Source organism: Barbatula barbatula, assembly GCF_947034865.1.
Source record: "Barbatula barbatula genome assembly, chromosome: 5".
NCBI classification, from domain to species: Eukaryota; Metazoa; Chordata; class Actinopteri; order Cypriniformes; family Nemacheilidae; genus Barbatula; species Barbatula barbatula.
The window spans coordinates 344462-364596 of record NC_136769.1 but is presented as its reverse complement, the minus strand read 5'-3'; the positions used below and the strand labels follow the sequence as shown (position 1 = coordinate 364596).

The 20135-nt window shown below is 43.6% G+C and overlaps 1 protein-coding gene and 1 long non-coding RNA gene across 2 annotated transcripts in view; one reads left to right on the top strand and one right to left on the bottom strand.

Moving 5' to 3' along the window:
* Window positions 1-154: 154 nt before the first annotated feature.
* Window positions 155-11304, bottom strand: LOC306894762. The gene is made up of 6 exons (XR_013786728.1): window positions 11030-11304; window positions 3904-4007; window positions 3536-3691; window positions 3077-3136; window positions 2883-3002; window positions 155-379 (listed from the first exon to the last, which is right to left on the bottom strand). It is a non-coding gene; the product is annotated as an uncharacterized lncRNA (long non-coding RNA).
* The window catches only part of LOC306894747 (uncharacterized protein), a 26656-nt gene continuing 17420 nt past the window's right edge, over window positions 10900-20135 (top strand). The window contains exon 1 of the mRNA XM_079457493.1: window positions 10900-11191. Coding sequence (XP_079313619.1) covers window positions 11131-11191 — 61 coding nt within the window. The 5' untranslated portion in view covers window positions 10900-11130. The remainder of the gene's footprint in view (window positions 11192-20135) is intronic.

Genomic DNA, 20135 nt, shown 5'->3' with positions numbered 1-20135 from the left:
GCTTGCCTCTCACCGACAGAGTGTGTGTGCGACTGGTGGGGGCAAAGGTGCCCCCGATTTGTCCCCAATGGAGACCCGAATGGCCTCGATTCTCGGCCAAACCAGTGTGTGTGGCATTTTGTCTGAAAGGGAGGGAGACACAGATGTGCTGGATACAGGGGAACCAGGTAAAGAACTTTATTGCTTGTGTACTCAATTAAACAAAATAAATTACACAATTGGTTTAGTCCTTATTCTTGCAGAGTCTGCGGGAGCCCAGTGTGACGAAACTCCCAGCGCAGAGTCTGCAGGGGCTATGGAGTTTCCCGAGGTCCCCAGCACAAGTGCGTCCCGACCATATGGCACGGCTGGAAGTGGCCGGGTGCTGACTGAGGCTGTTCTGCAGACACAGAGAGACACCATTAATGCAATTACTGTAATCGCAGATGAGCTTATGCAAATAAGGGTAGTGCTGGGTGACATTGCATCTACATTAAAAGATCTTGTTAAAAAATGAACTTTTGCACTGTTGTTCTTCACAAATGGCGCATTACTTCCTGACGGAGCCTTGCTCCCTGATGATGTCCTTGTTGGGGAGGGGGGTGTGGGTCAGGCTCTTCATGCTGGTGTTGTGATAGGTCGGGAGGAACAGGGATACCATTCATCAGTGCAATGTTGTGTAAAATAGCGCACACCATGATGATCTGGCATACTTTTTTGGGTTGATATAAAAGTCTACCACCCGAAGCATCAAGGCAACGCCATCTACACTTGAGGGGGCCAATGGCTCTCTCAACTACCAGAGATGGCAAAAGTACACACATCCCTTACTTAAGTAGAAGTACAGATACTCATGTTTAAAAATACTCTGGTAAAAGTTGAAGTACTGACTTAATTTTTTACTCAAGTAAAAGTAAAAAAGTATGAGCTCTAAAATATACTTAAGTAAAAAGTAGCCATTACTACTACCTGCTTTAGCCTGTATCCATGAACAACTGCTATAGAGAACACAGGCAGACAAAAGTGAGTTACATTGTTAATTATACTGAAATGCAAACAAGAGTGAAAGTATCATTATAATTCACACCTCACCTAGTTTACCAGATGACAGATTAATAGGCCTAGTGAAAATATTATAAATCATTACTGCTCAAATTGGCAACTTTCTAGATAATCCTATTCGCTGTCTTAAACAATTTGTGCTAAAGACTGAATATTAAAGTGTGTGCCAACAGCACGAACAGCACTAGCAACATCCCTTTAACAAAACTGAAAAAATTGGAGGGAAAAACTTAAAAACAAATAACAGGCAAGCAACACTACATTAAGTTATTGTGTGTGTTTGCCGGTGAGTGTATATGTGTGTTCTTTTTCTGGTCAAAAAAGATGCGAAGTGTGAACAATGAACAACATCTAACTAACACGCTAGCAAAATATGAATTCATGATAACATTACAGACTTAGCAAACATAGAAAATAGACTATAATTACGGAAATATTTTTAACACCGACAATTTCAAACATCTCCCGAATATATGGCCATGGGTGATTATGATTAGGAATGCAGACATCCCAACCTGCAAAAAGTCATTTCAGGGAGGTGTCCCGAAGACCCCCCCCCCCCCCCCATAAAAAAATGAAGGACAAGGATATGACAATTCACCACAGAACTGCACTTTACTTGTGTAGCGAAATACAGTTGAATATAACAACAATGAATGAATAAAATAACTATTTACACACACTGCAAATGTAGTAGGCCTAGGCCTATTTCCTACATCATATGCCTTTTATTTTTCTTGCAAGCTTTCATTTTATATGTAGATTAATTTTACTATTTATATAAGCTGCTTATTCTATTTATACTTTTATCCCAAGAGCCATCATAGAACTGAACAATCATACACCCCTACCACCCAGTCAGCACAGTTGCACTTTATAGATAGGGGCTTTTATGCAATGGGACTTCAGAGTAATGTTGGATGCCCTGTTATTGTTTTATATTTTTATACTTTATTTATTGTATGAGTGTGTATATGGAAGTGAGTATTGTTTTAGAGGATGCACAAGCAAATTTAGTTGTATGGTACTACTGCACAATGACAAATAAAATCTCTTCTCCCCCCCTCTCCCTCTCTCTCTCTCTCTCTCTCTCTCTCATGTAAACTGCTTTTATTTACATTCCATTGCCATTTTAAATATGTCTAAGGTGTTTTCACGTAGCTAGTTGTTATCCGACCTGAATAATATGCGCATGAAATCAAATAAAACTTGATGAACTCACCTCAACATGTCTTTACAATCATTAAACACAGTATTCAGTTCGGGACTAGGGAGAAGAGATAAAAGCCCGCCCACACTGACAATTGATTGGTTGATTTACCGAAACGGGCCAATCAGGATGCTCTCTGTATTACCTGCGCTTCACGAGGCACACACGCAGACTAGCACAAACACACACACACACGCAAGGTCTCGCGCTCCCTCTCTGCTGTGCGCGCGCTACATGTGTTGAAGCACAGTCTCTGTCTCGCATGCGCGCTCTTGATCACTCGCTCTAGATTGCGGGATATTTTAACTCATTTGCGGGCATCAGGGAGCCGCTATCAATATGCGGGAGACTCCCGGAACTTCCGGACTTGGGATGTATGGGAATGACTCACCTAAAAACCGATAAACCAACAGGCTTCTTGTTTAAAAACAGCGCGCATGACAAAAAATAATACAGATTAAAGTAACGAGTCTGGTTTGAAAATGTAAGAAGTAGAAAGTACAGATATTTGGTTAAAAGTGTAAGAAGTGAAAGTAAAAAGTTGTCGGAAAAATAAGTAGTGAAGTAAAGTACAGATACCAAAAAAATCTACTTAAGTACAGTAACGAAGTATTTGTACTTCGTTACTTACCATCTCTGTCAACTACTGAGCGCGCACGAGCGTGGGTATCATTAAAGCGCACTTCTTCTGCGCTCTGAGGGTTTGAGAACGGGGTGAGTAGCCAGCGCCTGAGCGGGTAACCGCTGTCACCTGTAAAGTATAACAGATTATTTGTACAATAGGCTTTAACCGTTATGTAAAAACAATTATATGCATTTACTTACCCAGAAGCCAGCCATCGCGAACGGCACCTGCCGTAAGTCGATTCCCTACACTGCTGTGCGCTAGAATAAAAGAGTCATGTGTAGAACCAGGCCATCGTGCCACAACATTCATTAGAGTCAAGTTGTCACATATAATTTGCACATTTATTGAATGCACATGTTTGCGATTCACATAAATGAATTAATCTACACATGGAGCCCTTATAGCAATATGAGTGCAGTCAATTGCGCCGATTACATTTGGGAAACCGGACATTGCTGCAAATTGCCTTTTGATATTGGCCTGTTCTCCAACAGTGTAAGGAAACTTTATGTATCGATTGGTCATTTGAATAATCCCTTTCAAAACTGCAGGCATTAATGAGTTTAGGGATGGCTGTGAAATCCCAGACCTATGACAAAGTAATAGGAATGGTAAAATCACTAAGGTTTTGCTTAAAAAAAGGTACACTTAGTTACCTGTCGCCTATTTCCTGCTGATATGTCCCGGTTGCCAAAAATCCTAAAACTGAAAGTACTTGGGTTGGTACCGGGGTGGCGCGGTTCCGTGTTGTTGGTCTTTGTAATGCTGGGCCAAGTTCAGCACACAGATCCAAGATCATGGCTCTAGGAAATCTAAAGTTTGAGAAAAAGGACGGAATCGAGAGGGCAAAAAGTATGGTGAAAGACGGGTGGGGTGATCCAAATTGGGATTATACATACATGATTAAAGCTTGTGCTCTATGGAAAGATTATAAAAAGGTTTGGGATGAAGGTCCTGAGAAAAAACTAATTATTGCTTATGTAGCAAAGCAGGGTGCATCTAAAATGCCACCGTCATACAGTACTTTTTGCCAGCCCGAAACTTTGCCGTCAGCCCCTCTGCCGCAGAAAAATGGTCCCGAGAACATTCAACCCAGCGCACAGCGCATTGCAATTGAAAACGTGAAACCTGTTAAAAAGACGGAAAACAAAAAGTTAGATGATGAACTTGTTGCGTGTGACGCACCTCAGAATTCAATGGTTTGGATTCGAGCTGGCAATACCGTGAATATTAGACCGCTAAAAATGTCCGATATGGAATCAATTTGTAAGAGTCTGCCATCCCCACAAGAAGTAGGGAAATATGTGACTGTTTTAAAGACGCATACAAAATATGCACATTTTGCAGGGAGCGATTTCAGGGCAGTTTTATTGAGAACGCTCGAGGGAGATGTAACTGAACAAATGTTAGTACAAAAGTGCCCCACGTTATCATCCGATAATGATAAGATTACCGGCAGTGGTACGTCTCAAAACCCGCATGAATTCTTTTGGGAGAAGGTTACTAATGTTGACACATTTTTCACAGAGTTGAGAGTTTTTCTTGATGAACGTCTAGGTAGCAGACAAGATTTGTCGTTTGCTGCCAGCACTAAACAAAGACCGAAAGAATCTGTGTCTGAATTCTTTGTGCGTTTTCAGAGAGCGTGGACCGACGATTCTAAACTTCCTTTAACCAATGAGTTAAAGCCTCTGTTTATTAACACAATGTTGAATAACATGAATGCGAAGCAAGCGCAATTAATCCGAATCACCACATCGAATTTGCACGAGATGTCCATAGAGACTCTAGGAAAACGAATAAGGGAACTTGACGCATCGGGTGGTTTCACTGTTAAAATTGAAAATGCCATGTTTACAAATAACAATCAAACTTCTTGCCCACAGACAGGCACACAACAAAAGGGAAGTCAGATATGGTATGTTATCACTGTGGAAGGAGAGGCCATTTCAAACATCAGTGCAGGCAGTTGCAGAGGCACATGACGCCACAGATGACCTCGGGTGATACTCGGCCCCCAGCTCGTCTCGCAGAGTGTGACTCTGCTGATAGGAGAAGCGCACCACAGCGGAGTAACGAGAACTCGGGTGCAACCTTTCAAACCCAATGGCACCCCAACCAAGCATAAGGGTGCCCACAGAGTGATGTCAGTTCCAAGTTATGTATGATGACCCTAACATTTTCAAATAATGGAGAGGATTTGCCGTACTTTACCCTTATGGTGAATGGGCAGCTTCTAACATTCCTGCTTGATACAGGTGCTGATGCTTCATCGATGACAGCTAAAGAATATGAGGGTCCTTTGACTAACCAGATAATTCACTCTGTGGGAATAACAGCGAAGCAGCTCACACACGCCAGTCTCCGGTGCCAGCATGCCTGCACGGGTGGACTCCATGATTAACCCTTTGTTATGGTCTCAGTTCAAGGATGACACTGGTTTCATTGATATGGAACCTTATAGAGCAAAGCTTAAAACAAATAAACCTGTTTACATTAAGCAATACCCTTTATCAAAGGATAAAGAGGAAGGTATTAAGCCTTTGATTGAAAACTTTGTCCAGCAGGGTGTCCTCGAACCAACACATTCACCATACAACACACCAATTAACCCTGTAGTGAAAGCCGATGGGAAAACTTGGCGATTAACTCAGGACCTGAGAGCTATTAATCAATTGATCATAACACTCGCACCAATTGTGCCTGATGTTCCGACTGTTATGAATTCTGTGCCATACTCACACAAGTATTTTACTGTCATTGATTTGTGTGCAGCTTTTTTCTCTGTGCCAGTTCACCCAGAGACTCAGCCCTTGTTAGCTTTTACATATAGAGGGCAACAATATCAGTGGAAGCGTCTTGCACAGGGCTATGCGGACTCACCCGCTGTCTTTTCGGCAGCAGTGCGCAGAACTTTGGCCATAATGAATGATTTGCCATCAACAGTGTGTGTGCTTCAGTTTGCAGATGACATCCTAGTGTCGGGGGAGACGCAGGAGGACTGTGAAAAAGCATCTGTGATTGTGTGCAATGTGCTTGCGGACGCAGGAATCGCGCAGTCTGGTATCCACGATCTGCAATAGTTCACTAGTCCCAGAAAACTTTGGAGCTGCTGTACTGTTCGTGGGGACTTAATGTTTCTTATCAGTTGGATCCTATCTGTGGATATTGCTCTGAGGCCTTGCATCAGTACATGACCTAAGTAGTTCACCTTAGTCTGGACCCATTAATAAGGGCCTGTGAACTAATGACAGAGAAGCGAGCAACAATTTACACAGACTCCAAGTACGCGTGGAGTGTTCTTCACCATTATGCAAAAATGTGGGAAGCAAGAAGTTTCAAAACAGCTGATGGTAAACCCATAGCACATGCTAATCTGATAGGACAGCTAACAGAAGCAGTTCAGCTCCCGCTCGAAGTGGCCATAGTGAAGGTCAAAGGTCATGCTTCAGGGGAGGATGAACAAACGTTAGTAAACCGCAGTGCTGATGAAGCCGCAAAGGCAGCAGCCAAAAATCAGATTAAATCGCCGTTTCACCAAAAAGACGAAGCACAGATAACAATGACCGTGCACATAACGAATATACCTGATATTGACATCAAAATCGTACAAAGTCAGCCAACACAGGCAGATCTGGAGCATTGGAGTAAAAGTGGTTGTGCTCCAGATAAAGGAGGGATTATAAGAGACGACAAAGGTAGAATCGCAATACCAAAATTAGGATTAATTATTCTAATAAGGCACTACCATGGCTTGTCTCACACAAACTGTGCAAAAGTTGTTCAGGCAATTAATCAATTGTATTGCATTGCTGATGTGCACAAGACCGCAAAACTTGTTTTGGACGCATGTCTGACATGTGCGCAGGTAAATCCGCACAAACCAATTAAGCATGATGCGTTGCCGCATCCAGAATCACCTTTCCAACATGTACAAATCGATTTCACCCACATGCCGCCGATAGGTAATCTAAAATATCTCTTGGTAATTATTGATCGGTTCTCAAAGTTGCCAGAAGCATTTCCATGCGCAAAAGAAGATGCTAAGACGGTAGTTAAGATCTTAACGAAGGAGATAATACCTCGTTATGGCATAATTTCGACTATCGAATCAGATAATGGGACGCCGTTCACATCGGAGGTGACACAGATGCTAGCAAAAGCATTGTCTATCGATTGGCATTTTAACATTCCATATCATCCGCAGAGCTCAGCAGTCGTAGAACGTTGCAACCGAACACTAAAAACTCGCCTAACGAAAGCCGCACTCGAGACGGGGAGAAAATGGGTAGATTTGTTGCCCGCCATGTTGACCGAAATACGGATGACTCCATCTTCCACTACTAAGTTATCACCGTTCGAGGTGCTAATGGGTAGGCCTTTCCCGACTCCATGGGTCAAAGGCCGGGCCGGCATTGCTTCCTTAGGTGACATGCAGGTGATACAGGAGGACTACGTGACTTCCCTAATTGAAAAGCTAAACTCTATATGTGCTGATGTTTCTCTTTGTCTCCCTCTGCCATCAGAAAACCCTACTCATAGTTTTGTTCCAGGACAAAGAGTGTTTGTGAAAAGTCTAAAGCCTACCAAGGTGGGAGAACCAAAGTACCACGGACCAGCGACTGTGATTGCCATAACCAGGACAGGAGTTCTGACAGACTATCAGCCGCAGTGGATACACGCTTCTAGATTAAAGTCGTGTTCTTCAGGAGAGCAGGCAAGCTCCAATTTAAAATAGAATCTCAAAAGGGGGATTCACCTTACTGCATTTTAGGGTGGGTGAAGCACTGACAACGCTAAGGAAAGAACTACCTTTCGTGAGGTGGGGGCCACCCAAAGCAAGAAGATAGATGGCCCATTGAGTCAGCAGTGTTGACCCCGTTATTTCCCCCGAAGTGCACGAAGGGCCAAATTGTTGAATCTATATGTACCCCATGTTTGAGCATTAAGGGATAAAATTGTTTTCTCTTATGTTTTATATGTTCAGATGTATATAAAATATATCCATACAATGCGCAGAAAGTTTTGGAAATCATAGAATTGTTAGAGACCAGCTGATCCAGTACAGATTTCGGATGGGGGGGATACAAGTAATGACAGGGATGACAGTAACAAGCATACTTTTATACTGGTTAATAAAGCATATTGAGGAAGGAAGCGAGAATCGGATGAAACGAGAACTGCATACAGACTATCCAAATGAAAACCCTCTAAAGTTCACGGTAAAGGCAGGAGGACAGGCCAACTTCCTCTGTGACCTTATATCTGTGAGTGTAGGGACTCAGGACAATACGGAAGAAACAAGAAGCAGTTATGGACATAGTTTATATTTCTGCAAAGATTCTTGCAGTTGGTCAGAGGTAAAAAATTACCAAGGCCCAGAAGCACAAATCCCAGAATCCAGATTTAGTATAACGATTGAGAAAAAGATACATAGAGTAACCGTAGGAGGGAAAAGGTGTATATACTGCAACAGGGACGATACCACACCTGCTCTTTTTGGGAGAGAGGCGAATGGGAGGCATGCTTGGTTAATAAATGTTACCATAACAGACATACAAACAGAAGATGAGGGAACCTACTACTGTGCATGGGCCCTAATGGGTAAAGATGCATATCAGAGAATCCAGCTCACTGTAGAAACCCCGAAGCTTGATTCAGCCGTGGAGGAAATAACGAATGAATTACGAGGAAGCATGGCGACACAGGGAATGGGCACATCTGGGGATATCCATTTCTTTATGGGCTCCGATCTCACTCCAGGCACCAAAGAGAAAGAGTAGCAAAGGCTCGATGTGATGGAAACTATGCATGTGCATTAGCAATATTACAGAGAAGGGTGGTGGAGGGGGAAGGAGACGGAGACTGTTGGGTATGTTTGCAACTTCAGTCAATGTGGAAAACCCAGGAGGTAACCACAGACATGATATGGAAGAGCAAGCAGATGTCATTGATTGTACAAATGACAGACAATGTGCGACAGGGAAATTCCCCAACTGTGGGAATTCGAGATTATGGTTGCTCGTACACAGGTGCACCATTTCAGGGACCGACCTTCCACGTACATGCTCATCCAGCAGTATTGTGTATATGTTCGGGGGTAGGAAAACATATGGTAGGAATGTCCGACTGTAAGAATACAATAACTCTGACTCAGACACAGAAGGGAACCCATAATTGCACTATAACTTATAAAAACAGCACCTCTGAGGGATTTGAATGTCCATTTTCACATCTAGACAGCGCACCGGGGATGGTGTGGATATGTGGTGAAACTGTGTATTACCATTTGGATGCGGGACAGTGGAAAGGTTGTTGTTATCCTGCTATTATGTCTACAGGAACGACTATTATACGGAAGAATATGACGGATAAGGGGATAATATCACCAAATAGACCAAAGCGGGATGTCCAGCCCCCGCCCGATTATTATGACGGTCATAGAACTAGCAATCCATGGACCAGCCCGTGGGAAACTATAGGATGGTCTGTGGCGGGTTACTTTACAGGCATAGGGACAGCCATTGCTTTAAACAAGATAAATGGTCTGGCATGGCAAGTGCTATCTTTGGAAAACGATACAGCACAGGCGCTGAACCTGATCAGTACTCAGTTAAGAACAATGAGAGAAGCAGTTGTCCAAAATAGACTCGCTCTGGACATATTGACGGCCGAGAAAGGGGAAGTGTGTAAAATGTTAGGAGTCTCTTGCTGTTTCTCAATTCCCGACTATTCAGACAACATCACAGACATTGTGACACACATGAGGCAATCCATCCCGATACCTGAAACAGCTGACTCTTCATGGGTTGAATGGCTGGGCAGGTTGGGAGGAGGCTGGGGTGGCTGGATTTTCAGCACTGTGATGCCAGTAATTGTTTGTCTATTAGTTTTCATACTGTTCGGGCCCTGTATTCTACAATGCCTCAGTAAAGGTGTAATGCAATCTTTTTCTCCCTTGACAAGGCAAGGACCGTATCAGGGGATGGTATCACGCCAGATGATAGAAATGAACCGGATTAGGAGGGCTCGAGCCACACCGGAGGGTCTCGCTATTGAGCATAACCTTAGGGTGTGGGGAACCGACTTTGACAGTGATAATGACGAAGACGATGATGATTATGAGAACCCCTGTGAAGAGCCAATAGTGATACGGGAGGCCCCGGGGTTTGATGGTGATGAAAGAGTTCAAGTAGTTGAGGGTAGGGGAGCAGACTCCGAAAAAACAATAGAAGAGGAGGATGAGTGATTCCTTATCAAAGGAAAAAGGAAGGGTCGATCCATTATTCCCATGGTTTCCTATTTTCATGATTTAATTTTCTTTTTCTTATTAGAAGTGATTTTGAGTGATTTGACAGCTTGCGTACAAAAACAAAATAAAAATATGCTAACTGCAAGTAAATGATTACGCATACATTTGAATGTATATTCTGTTTGTTTGTAAGACTGTTGGTCTTAAAGTGGCCATTGTGAGAATCCATTATTCTCTGTGTCTGTCTATTGCAACATTGCAAGTACAGAAATATGTTTTGTCTAACCGATCTCCATCTATTACGGCGTGCTCAGTACACGTTGACCTAACCAATGTGTTATCTTGTTATTGTGTGAGATGTTCAGACATAAGTGATATGTTCGTCACTTCCTTACTTATGCATATATATACTGAACCCATCTTTAGTAAACTTTGACTTTGGGTGAACTACACTTCTGTGTCTGTGTCATTCTTGGTCCCCGGATCCGGTTCCTCTGATTGCTCCATCGACTAGACCCTTCAACTCATGAAAGCTGTATACCTAGACAAAGTAATAATCTTACAGTTCTTGTTTTATATTCCTGGCCAACGTTTACTCATGTCGGTCGTATTTATGTTTGAGTGCATTTGTGCCATTTTTTATACACATGCGATCATTAATGTTTGCAGAGGAGACGAAGTCCAGATTGATAAATGTTTTATTGGTAATGACATCACGTGCCCTCAACGTGCCACTTACATTACTCGTAGGTCATTAGTACGAATAGTACAGGACCGTTCTTGGTTATCTTGTAACGTCGTGTATTGGTCATTTAATGGTAATGAAATTACGTGCCTGACGTGCCAGCTGGTAAGACATGAAATGACCACAAATTACGTAACCAATAGCCTACTTCACCTGTTAGCTGGGTGGATGAAGATGTGATCGTTTATTCTGTCCACTGGATGCAGATGATCTGAAGAAAAGTTTGGGTTTCACTTAGCGGAGGAATATTCTAAATGAATAGCGATCAACTTTCTACTGCTGCTCTAAACATGTCTATTTCAGCCGAGAAACACGGTAAGTGTCAGTTGTTTCATAGCTAACAAAACATGTTCTTCGTTTCCGGGGCTTGATTTTACTTTCATTATCTTACGTTCGGTTAACGACCGCGGTCAAGCCAGCCGCAGTTCGAAAATACACGGTCAAGCCAGCCGCCGTTTAGATTCATTATGCGCGCGTACTTAGTAAACTACGGTAATATCTAGAAACAGCGCTTTTAAAGCTTTATTTAAATGCGGATCGTCTGTGTGTCTCCTCAATATTATATATTTTGTTTTAAGTTTAGAATATGTCGTAATTGAAGAACAATTTTGTCAGAATGTTTGCAGTATGCATGTTGTGAAAGCAATGTCTCCGTCTGCAACTTTTGTTTAAATTACTGTTACTGTTGCTGATATTTCCATCAAATAAAACGGTTTATAATTGTTTTATCTGTGAAATTCTTTTTTTAATGTGTATCATATAGTAAATGTGTTGTTAGTGTCTAAATGATAATATACAAAATGCAAATACTGTAGCATTTGGGAGAAATGGTCATTTTTGCATATAGAAACACGATTTCTGATAAGTTTCACAAACAGATGGTCTTTTCCTGTAGGGGGCATCCCACACTATATGCACACCATATATGGACTCATTTTACTTTCACAATATGCATACTGCAAACATTCTGATAAAATTGTTCTTCAATTACGGAAATTCTAAACGTAAAACACAATATATAATATTGAGGAGACACACAGACGATCAGCATTTAAATAAAGCTTTAAAAGCGGTTAGGTTTCCTAGGTTAGTGTTTCTAGAAATTACCGTAGTTTACTAAGTATGCGCGCATAATGAATCAAACTGCGGCTGGCTTGACCGCGGTGCCTGACGGCAGGGGCGATTTTAGGGTCAGAGCTTTAGAGCCCCACTGCAAAGCCCCCCCCCCCCCCCCCTCTTTTCACACAAAAACGGAAAATGTGTCTATTGAAAAATAACTTAATCATTTTAACATTGATTCAACTAACTCCAAAATCCAGATTTTTTTAACACCTTTTTTTGCAGAACAGAACTCCTTGCATGGCAATCCCTTTAAAGTAAGAACGATAGAACGGAGCCGTTTTAACTAACTAAACCTAAAATACTGAATGAGTCGCTAACACATCCAAACAAGGTTTAAGACCTTTTCAGAACACCAGCTTAATTGTGAGAGTTCACACAGCTTCTCCTGACCCTTAACTCCATATTCCTCCTTCTGTATCAACAGTCATCAGATTGGTTAGATTAGATCTTTATTGTCATTGAACAATGTAACAGGTACTTGGACAACAACATGTAATTCACCTTCTGTAAATTATTTACAAATGGCCATCTATATCTGATCGCACGCCAGTCTGAACTTTCATAAACCAATATAAGTCATCAATAAATAAATAAAATGAAGAAAAGAAGGTAAAGTCCAAAATATCCAGATCATTTACAGAGGTCTTGAAAATACTAAGAAAGTAAAGATATAAAAAAAGAAATAGAGGGAAATCTTTGAAGTACTTCCCCTGAATCCCCATTTGGCTCTACTTTGGGAGAGTTCATCTATGTTGCCGCACTTTAAGGTTGGCAAACCTGTCAATGACCCTTTGGGGTTCAATTATTTCAAGCAACTCCTTCTCAATAGACATGACAGCTATAGGTGCTGGAGTCTGCTTGGCCTGTGATCCTCCTGAGTCATGTATGGAGCCGACGCAAGGCACTAAAAGACTTTCAGTGAAGGGAACACGAATCTGAACCGTACCAGCATCACTCTTGCGCTTCAGAAAGAATCACTTCCTCTGACACTCTGGTCCAAACGCCAGGGCTTCATGTTTCCATGACGACTGACCAGAAAAGACGCACGTGACGTCATGTTTACGTGACTGCAGACTGTTAAAATGAGTATCAAATGAACAATAAACTTTAACAACAGAGACACAGGTCCGCAGTTTACACTGTCAGAAAAAAATGTGTAAAATTTGTACCTTCAGGGGTACAATGCCTTGTCACTGGGGCAGTACCCTCAAGGGTACACCCGTTGTACCCTTTCACATGGGTACATATCAGTACCCTTGCAGTATGTACCTTTCAAAGACAAAGATGTACCTCTGGTGACAAAAGTGTACCTTTTAAGGTGCAAATGTGTTCTTTTAAGGGTACTGCACCAGTGACGAACGTTTTGTACCTTATGGCGGCAAATTTGTACTCCATACAGCACATTAAAAAAGTCAGAATGCTCTTTATCATTCATTAAACATTCAAATTTATTACATTTTCATTTTTTTACAGGATTAAGCTTTTTTCAAAATCAGTACAATACATTTCATATTAACCTTTTTTTTACCAAGCAATAAAACATGTTAACATCAAGAATCACAATGAATGTGAAATCTTTTTTTTAAACAGTACTAGATCTCATTTTATACTTTGAAAACAAAACCAATTAATCACAAAGCAATCTTTTTTTCTAACAGCACACTTTTCATTAATTGTAATTTTTATACCCTTAAACATTTCTTTCACTAAACACAGTAGTACACATTTAATTTGAACTTTTAAAACATTCTTGAGGATCACAAACAATTTATCATCAGCAGAGTATGTGTCAAGGGCCTGAAAGTCTCTCTCTTGCCCTGGTTTCATAATACTCCATTCAAAGTCAACTTTGACTGTACGCATGAAAGTGTGAATCATACAACACTGGAATTAAAAACTTCCCACAAAGAAACCATACAGTATTGACATTTAAAATGTACTTAATTTGGAAAAATAGAGGAATGTCTTCTGCATGGACGTAGTCAACTATGAATACATCTTTTAAAGCATACTTCACACTGTCAACAGTCACTTCTAAAACACGCTGAATGTCTTTGATCAAATCTTCACTTCCATGTACATTTGTAAGAATTTTCTGTAGGTCTAATGGTAGCGATGACAAAGGAGTCTCTATACTCCTACCTACTACCATCTCAAATTCATCAAGGATATTGGGAGTGGAAAATTCCCAGCATTGTTTCATCTGGTGCCTTTCGCTTAAAGTTTTGGCAATATTAATGAAATTTCTACAAATACTTGCAACAGTTTTAAAATACTGATGCTTTGCCTCGAAACGCATGCACCAAAGTAAACGCAAAGGTCTATACATGGATATTAACCTTGAGTAGTGACTCAAGTAATGACACTGGGGTGTTACAACATCCCCAAAAACATCACTCAGCTGTGTCAAAAACTCACAAACAAGTGTATCTAACATTGCTAGGTTTTCCCTTTTCACCTTTGGGGCAATTACAATGTCAACAATGTTACGGCATAACAGATAAACATTCCAATGTTTGCTATTGGAAGGAATACGGCGTGCCATAATAAATGGCAAAATCCTAAACAGAAACCACTTTTGTGAAGCTGATCCAACAATTCCAGATATGTGCAAAGTTCGCTCTGACAACTGTACAGGTGTGTTTTTTTTGTCATTTTGACCAATGGACAGTTGCTTTAGTTCATCGTTTAACTCTTGAATAGTAATATGCTTTTCTTTGTGAGCCCAGCTCAGAACTAGCTTCATTATAAGAGGAATGACTCCCTCTAATAAATCATGCATTATATCAGGCGGAAATGCCTTTGTCACATCAAAATAGTTCAGTTCATTAAATGGTGAAGCATAGTTTACACCATATATTCTTTTATCATCAGTGTTTTCAATACACGTTAGATGGTACTGGTGTACCTCTGGGGTTCTTAAAACAAAATCACTCTCTCTAAATTTCTCTTTTATTTCGTTGTGGGTTGCCATGCAATAGCGACAAATTCTAGCAGAGTTAAACGACATTGTAAACCCAGCTAACATATGTGCTGAAAGATTGTCTGCTGAAAATGTTGCTAGTGCATCATGAATAGTCTGCTCAATCCCATCTACAGTTACCATGAACCCTTCACTTTGAAGTTTTTTAAGATCGTCTAACATCGGTTTTAAGACATTCGCTAAACCACAGCGTTTTACAAAAGTTTGTCGTACTAATAAAGCCAGATGAATGTGCTTGAGTTTTGAGCAATGTTTAACGTTGCCTACCGTATAATAAAAAGCGCAGAGCTTGTGCTTGGTTTTCTTTGAACCTAAGGGGTTGACAACTTCAAATTCGTCTTCATAAAAATGAAGACGTAAGGCATGCGGATTAGCTTTAAAGAAGGAATGTTCCTTGAAATATGTACCATCCGAGTAGTCACTTAAATAATCTGGATCTCTGTCTAAATAGTTGTTTGCTTGAATTTCATCAAATATGTCCTCATGTGAGCAATAGTTCCTTAAAACCTCAGTGATGGGTACATATGAATATGTGCCTATTTTGTGTCCACTAGGTGATCTCAAAATATGATGTGGAAGCGTCTTCAAAAAAATCTCTTGACTGTACCATTTCTCTTATTTCAGGACATTCTAAAATGTTGAACCCATTTTTTTTGAAGATGGTACGTAATAAAAGAGTCGTAATTCTCTTTAAAATAACAAATTTATGTCATTCACTATTTCCTGCTGGACAGTCTGTGGAATGTGATGTTTTTCTCTACATTTAAGAATAAAGCTGAAGACATTTTCTTTAAAGTTTGTCAAAAGCTCATTCCTACTAAGTGGATGGATTTCATCTATCCTAGCATGTAGCTCATTGGTATGCTCCAGATCATTCTGACAGTCCATTTCCTCAAAATCATTGTCCATGTATTCAGTCGCATCCATATCATCGTGAGGTAGAACAAGCTTCCTATGTTTCCGATAGACGTGACGCCTGAAAGACTCATATAGTGTAAAAGATGACTTGCAGTTATTCAGTCCACAAGTGATGCTGAAATTGGGTTCATGGTTGTGAACCAGACCAACATGTTGAATGAGTTTCATTAAGGTGAAGGTTTTTCTTCTACACCTTGTGCATCGATATTGTTGTGGCATTTTCAGCACAGGATATTAATTATTCGGGTGACAGTTATTGGAAGGGGCTTGCCACCCACCTCAGTAATTTTTGCTATGGCATGCTGCAGGAAGGTCAGTGTATTCTTCATGTAGGGTGGATAAGCCAAGTTGAAAACATAGTAAGCACTGAAGGCTGCAAGTGTTCCTTCTTCAACTCCTATTCCCCTGCACACCTCCACACCATCAACTTTGACAATGACTTGAAGCCTTTTGGAGAAAGCCATTTTCCAGTCAGTTTCTACCAATTGTATGGTTGGGTATGGAGTATCAGCATCAGACTGTGAGAAGAAAAGAAAACGTTAAAGGGGTCATATGATGGTTCTAAAAAATAACATTATTTTGTGTATTTGGTTTAATGCAACGTTTATGCGGTTTTATGTAAAAAGTCATTATTTTACACATAATATTTTACACCTTTCTGTAACACATTGATTTTTACAAAGCTCATAGTTCAGAAAAGCGCAGTGTGCTCTGATTGGCCAGCGATCCAGTGCAATGTGATTGGCCCGAATATTCTATATTTATACATTTGGGTGGTGTTATGAAATTCTGCCACCCACAGACTGAGGTAGAGATGTAGGGGCGTGTTTGAACAAAGTGTTTCAGTAACTTTTACAAAGAATATCTCTTTGGCTTTGAGACTTTGTAACTGCAGATCTTAACAGTTACAGTTACATACAGTTACATAACACACTAAAGAGAAATGAAAACAAGATATTGCATAATATGACTCCTTTAAACATCTATCAGTAAACAATGCAAAATCTCCATCCATCCATCCATTTTCTTCCGCTTATCCGGGACTGGGTCGCGGGGGCAGCAGTCTAAGCAGAGATGCCCAGACATCCCTCACCCTAGACACTTCCTCCAGCTCTTCCGGGGGGACACCGAGGCGTTCCCAGGCCAGCCGGGAGACATAGTCCCACCAGCGTGTCCTAGGTCTTCCCAGGGGTCTCCTCCCGGTCGGACGGGCCCGGAACACCTTCCGAGGAAGGCGTCCAGTAGGCATCCGTAACAGATGCCCAAGCCACCTCAGCTGACCCCTCTCGATGTGGAGGAGCAGCGGCTCTACTCCGAGCTCCTCGCGGGTGACCGAGCTTCTCACCCTATCTCTAAGGGATCGCCCAGCCACCCTGCGGAGGAAGCTCATTTCAGCCGCCTGTATCCGGGATCTTGTCCATTCGGTCATGACCCAAAGCTCATGACCATAGGTGAGAGTAGGAACGTAGAGTGACCGGTAAATTGAGAGCTTCGCCTTGTGGCTCAGCTCTTTCTTCACCACGACGGACCGGTACATCGACCGCATTACTGCAGAAGCTGCACCGATCCGTCTGTCAATCTCCTGTTCCCTCCTCCCCTCACTCGTGAACAAGACCCCGAGATACTTAAACTCCTCCACTTGAGGAAGGAACTCTCCACCAACCTGAAGTGGGCAAGCCACCCTTTTCCGACTTAGGACCATGGCCTCGGATTTGGAGGTACTGATTTTCATTCCAGCCGCTTCACACTCTGCTGTAAACCGTCCCAGTGCATGCTGAAGGTCCTGGTTTGAAGGGGCCAACACGACGACATCATCCGCAAATAGCAGAGACGAGATCGTGTGGTCCCCAAACCTGACACCCTCCAGCCCCTGGCTGCGCCTAGAAATTCTGTCCATAAAAATTACGAACAGAACCGGTGACAAAGGGCAGCCCTGCCGGAGTCCGACATGCACTGGGAACAGGTCCGACTTACTGCCGGCAATGCGAACCAAGCTCCTGCTTCGGTCGTACAGGGACCTGACAGCCCTTAGCAAAGGACCACAGACCCCATACTCCCGAAGCACCCTCCACAGGATGCCGCGAGGGACACAGTCGAATGCTTTCTCCAAATCCACAAAACACATGTGGATTGGTTGAGCAAACTCCCATGCACCCTCCAGCACCCTGTAGAGGGTGTAGAGCTGGTCCAGCGTTCCACGGCCTGGACGAAAACCACACTGTTCCTCCTGAATCCGAGGTTCTACTATCGGCCGTATTCTCCTCTCCAGTACCCTGGCATAGACTTTCCCGGGAAGGCTGAGAAGTGTGATCCCCCTGTAGTTGGAACACACCCTCCGGTCCCCCTTCTTAAAAAGAGGGACCACCACCCCGGTCTGCCATCCCAGAGGCACTGTCCCCGACCGCCACGTGATGCTGCAGAGGCGTGTCAGCCAAGACAGCCCCACAACATCCAGAGACTTGAGGTACTCAGGGCGAATCTCATCCACCCCCGGTGCCCTGCCACTGAGGAGTTTCTTGACTACCTCAGTGACTTCGGCTTGGGTGATGGACGAGTCCACCTCTGAGCCCTCAGCCTCTGCTTCCTCAATGGAGGACGTGACGGTGGGATTGAGGATATCCTCGAAGTACTCCTTCCACCGACCGACGACATCCCCAGTTGAGGTCAACAGCCTCCCACCTCCACTGTAAACAGCGTTGGTAGGGCACTGTTTCCCTCTCCTGAGGCGCCGGACCGTTTGCCAGAATCTCTTCGAGGCCAGTCGATAGTCCTTCTCCATGGCCTCACCAAACTCCTCCCAGGCCCGAGTTTTTGCCTCCACAACCACCCGGGGAGCAGTCCGCTTGGCCTGCCGGTACCTGTCAGCTGCCTCAGGAGTCCCACAAGCCAACCAGGCCCGATAAGACTCCTTCTTCAGCTTGACTGTTTCCCTTACTTCCGGTGTCCACCACCGGGTTCGGGGATTCCCGCCTCGACAGGCACCGGAGACCTTACGGCCACAGCTCCGAGTGGCCGCTTCGACAATGGAGGCGGAGAACATGGTCCACTCGGACTCAATGTCTCCAGCCTCCCTCGGGATCTGGTTGAAGCTCTGCCGGAGGTGGGAGTTAAAGATCTCTCTGACAGGAGACTCGGCCAGGCGTTCCCAGCAGACCCTTACAGTACGTTTGGGTCTGCCGAGTCTGTCCAGCTTCCTCTCCTGCCATCGGATCCAACTCACCACCAGGTGGTGATCAGTTGACAGCTCCGCCCCTCTCTTAACCCGAGTGTCCAAAACATATGGTCGCAGGTCAGATGAAACGACCACAAAGTCGATCATCGACCTGCGGCCTAGGGTGTCCTGGTGCCACGTGCACTGATGGACACCCTTATGCTTGAACATGGTGTTCGTTATAGACAAACTGTGACTAGCACAGAAGTCCAATAACTGAACACCGCTCGGGTTCAGATCAGGGGGGCCGTTCCTCCCAATCACGCCCCTCCAGGTGTCACTGTCGTTGCCGACATGGGCGTTGAAGTCCCCCAGTAGGACGACGGAGTCCCCAGTCGGAGCACTTTCCAGCACCCCTCCCAGAGACTCCAAGAAGGTCGGGTACTCTGCACTGCCGTTCGGCCCGTAGGCACAAACAACAGTGAGAGACCTAACCCCGACCCGTAGGCGCAGGGAAACGACCCTCTCGTTCACCGGGGTAAACTCCAACACATGGCGGGAGAGCTGGGGGGCTATAAGCAGACCCACACCAGCCTGCCGCCTCTCACCATGGGCAACTCCAGAGTGATGAAGTGTCCATCCTCTCTCGAGGAGTGTGGTTCCAGAGCCCAAGCCATGCGTAGAGGTGATCCCGACTATCTCTAGTCGGAACCTCTCAACCTCCCGCACCATCTCAGGCTCCTTCCCCGCCAGCGAGGTGACATTCCACGTCCCTAGAGCTAGCTTCCGTATCCAGGGATCGGGCTGTCGAGGCACTCTCCTCCGACTGCCGCCCGATCCACAATGCACCGACCCCCTATGGTCCCTCCCGCACGTGGTGAGCCCACGGGAAGGCGGCCCCACGTCGCTCCTTCGGGCTGAGCCCGGCCGGACCCCGTGGGGAAAGGCCCGGCCACCAGGCGCTCGCATACGAGCACCGACCCCGGGCCTGGCTCCAGGGTGGTGCCCCGGTTGCGCCATACCGGGCGACGTCACGGTCCTTGTTTTTGTAAACATCATATGGGGTTTTTGAACCACTCTTAGTC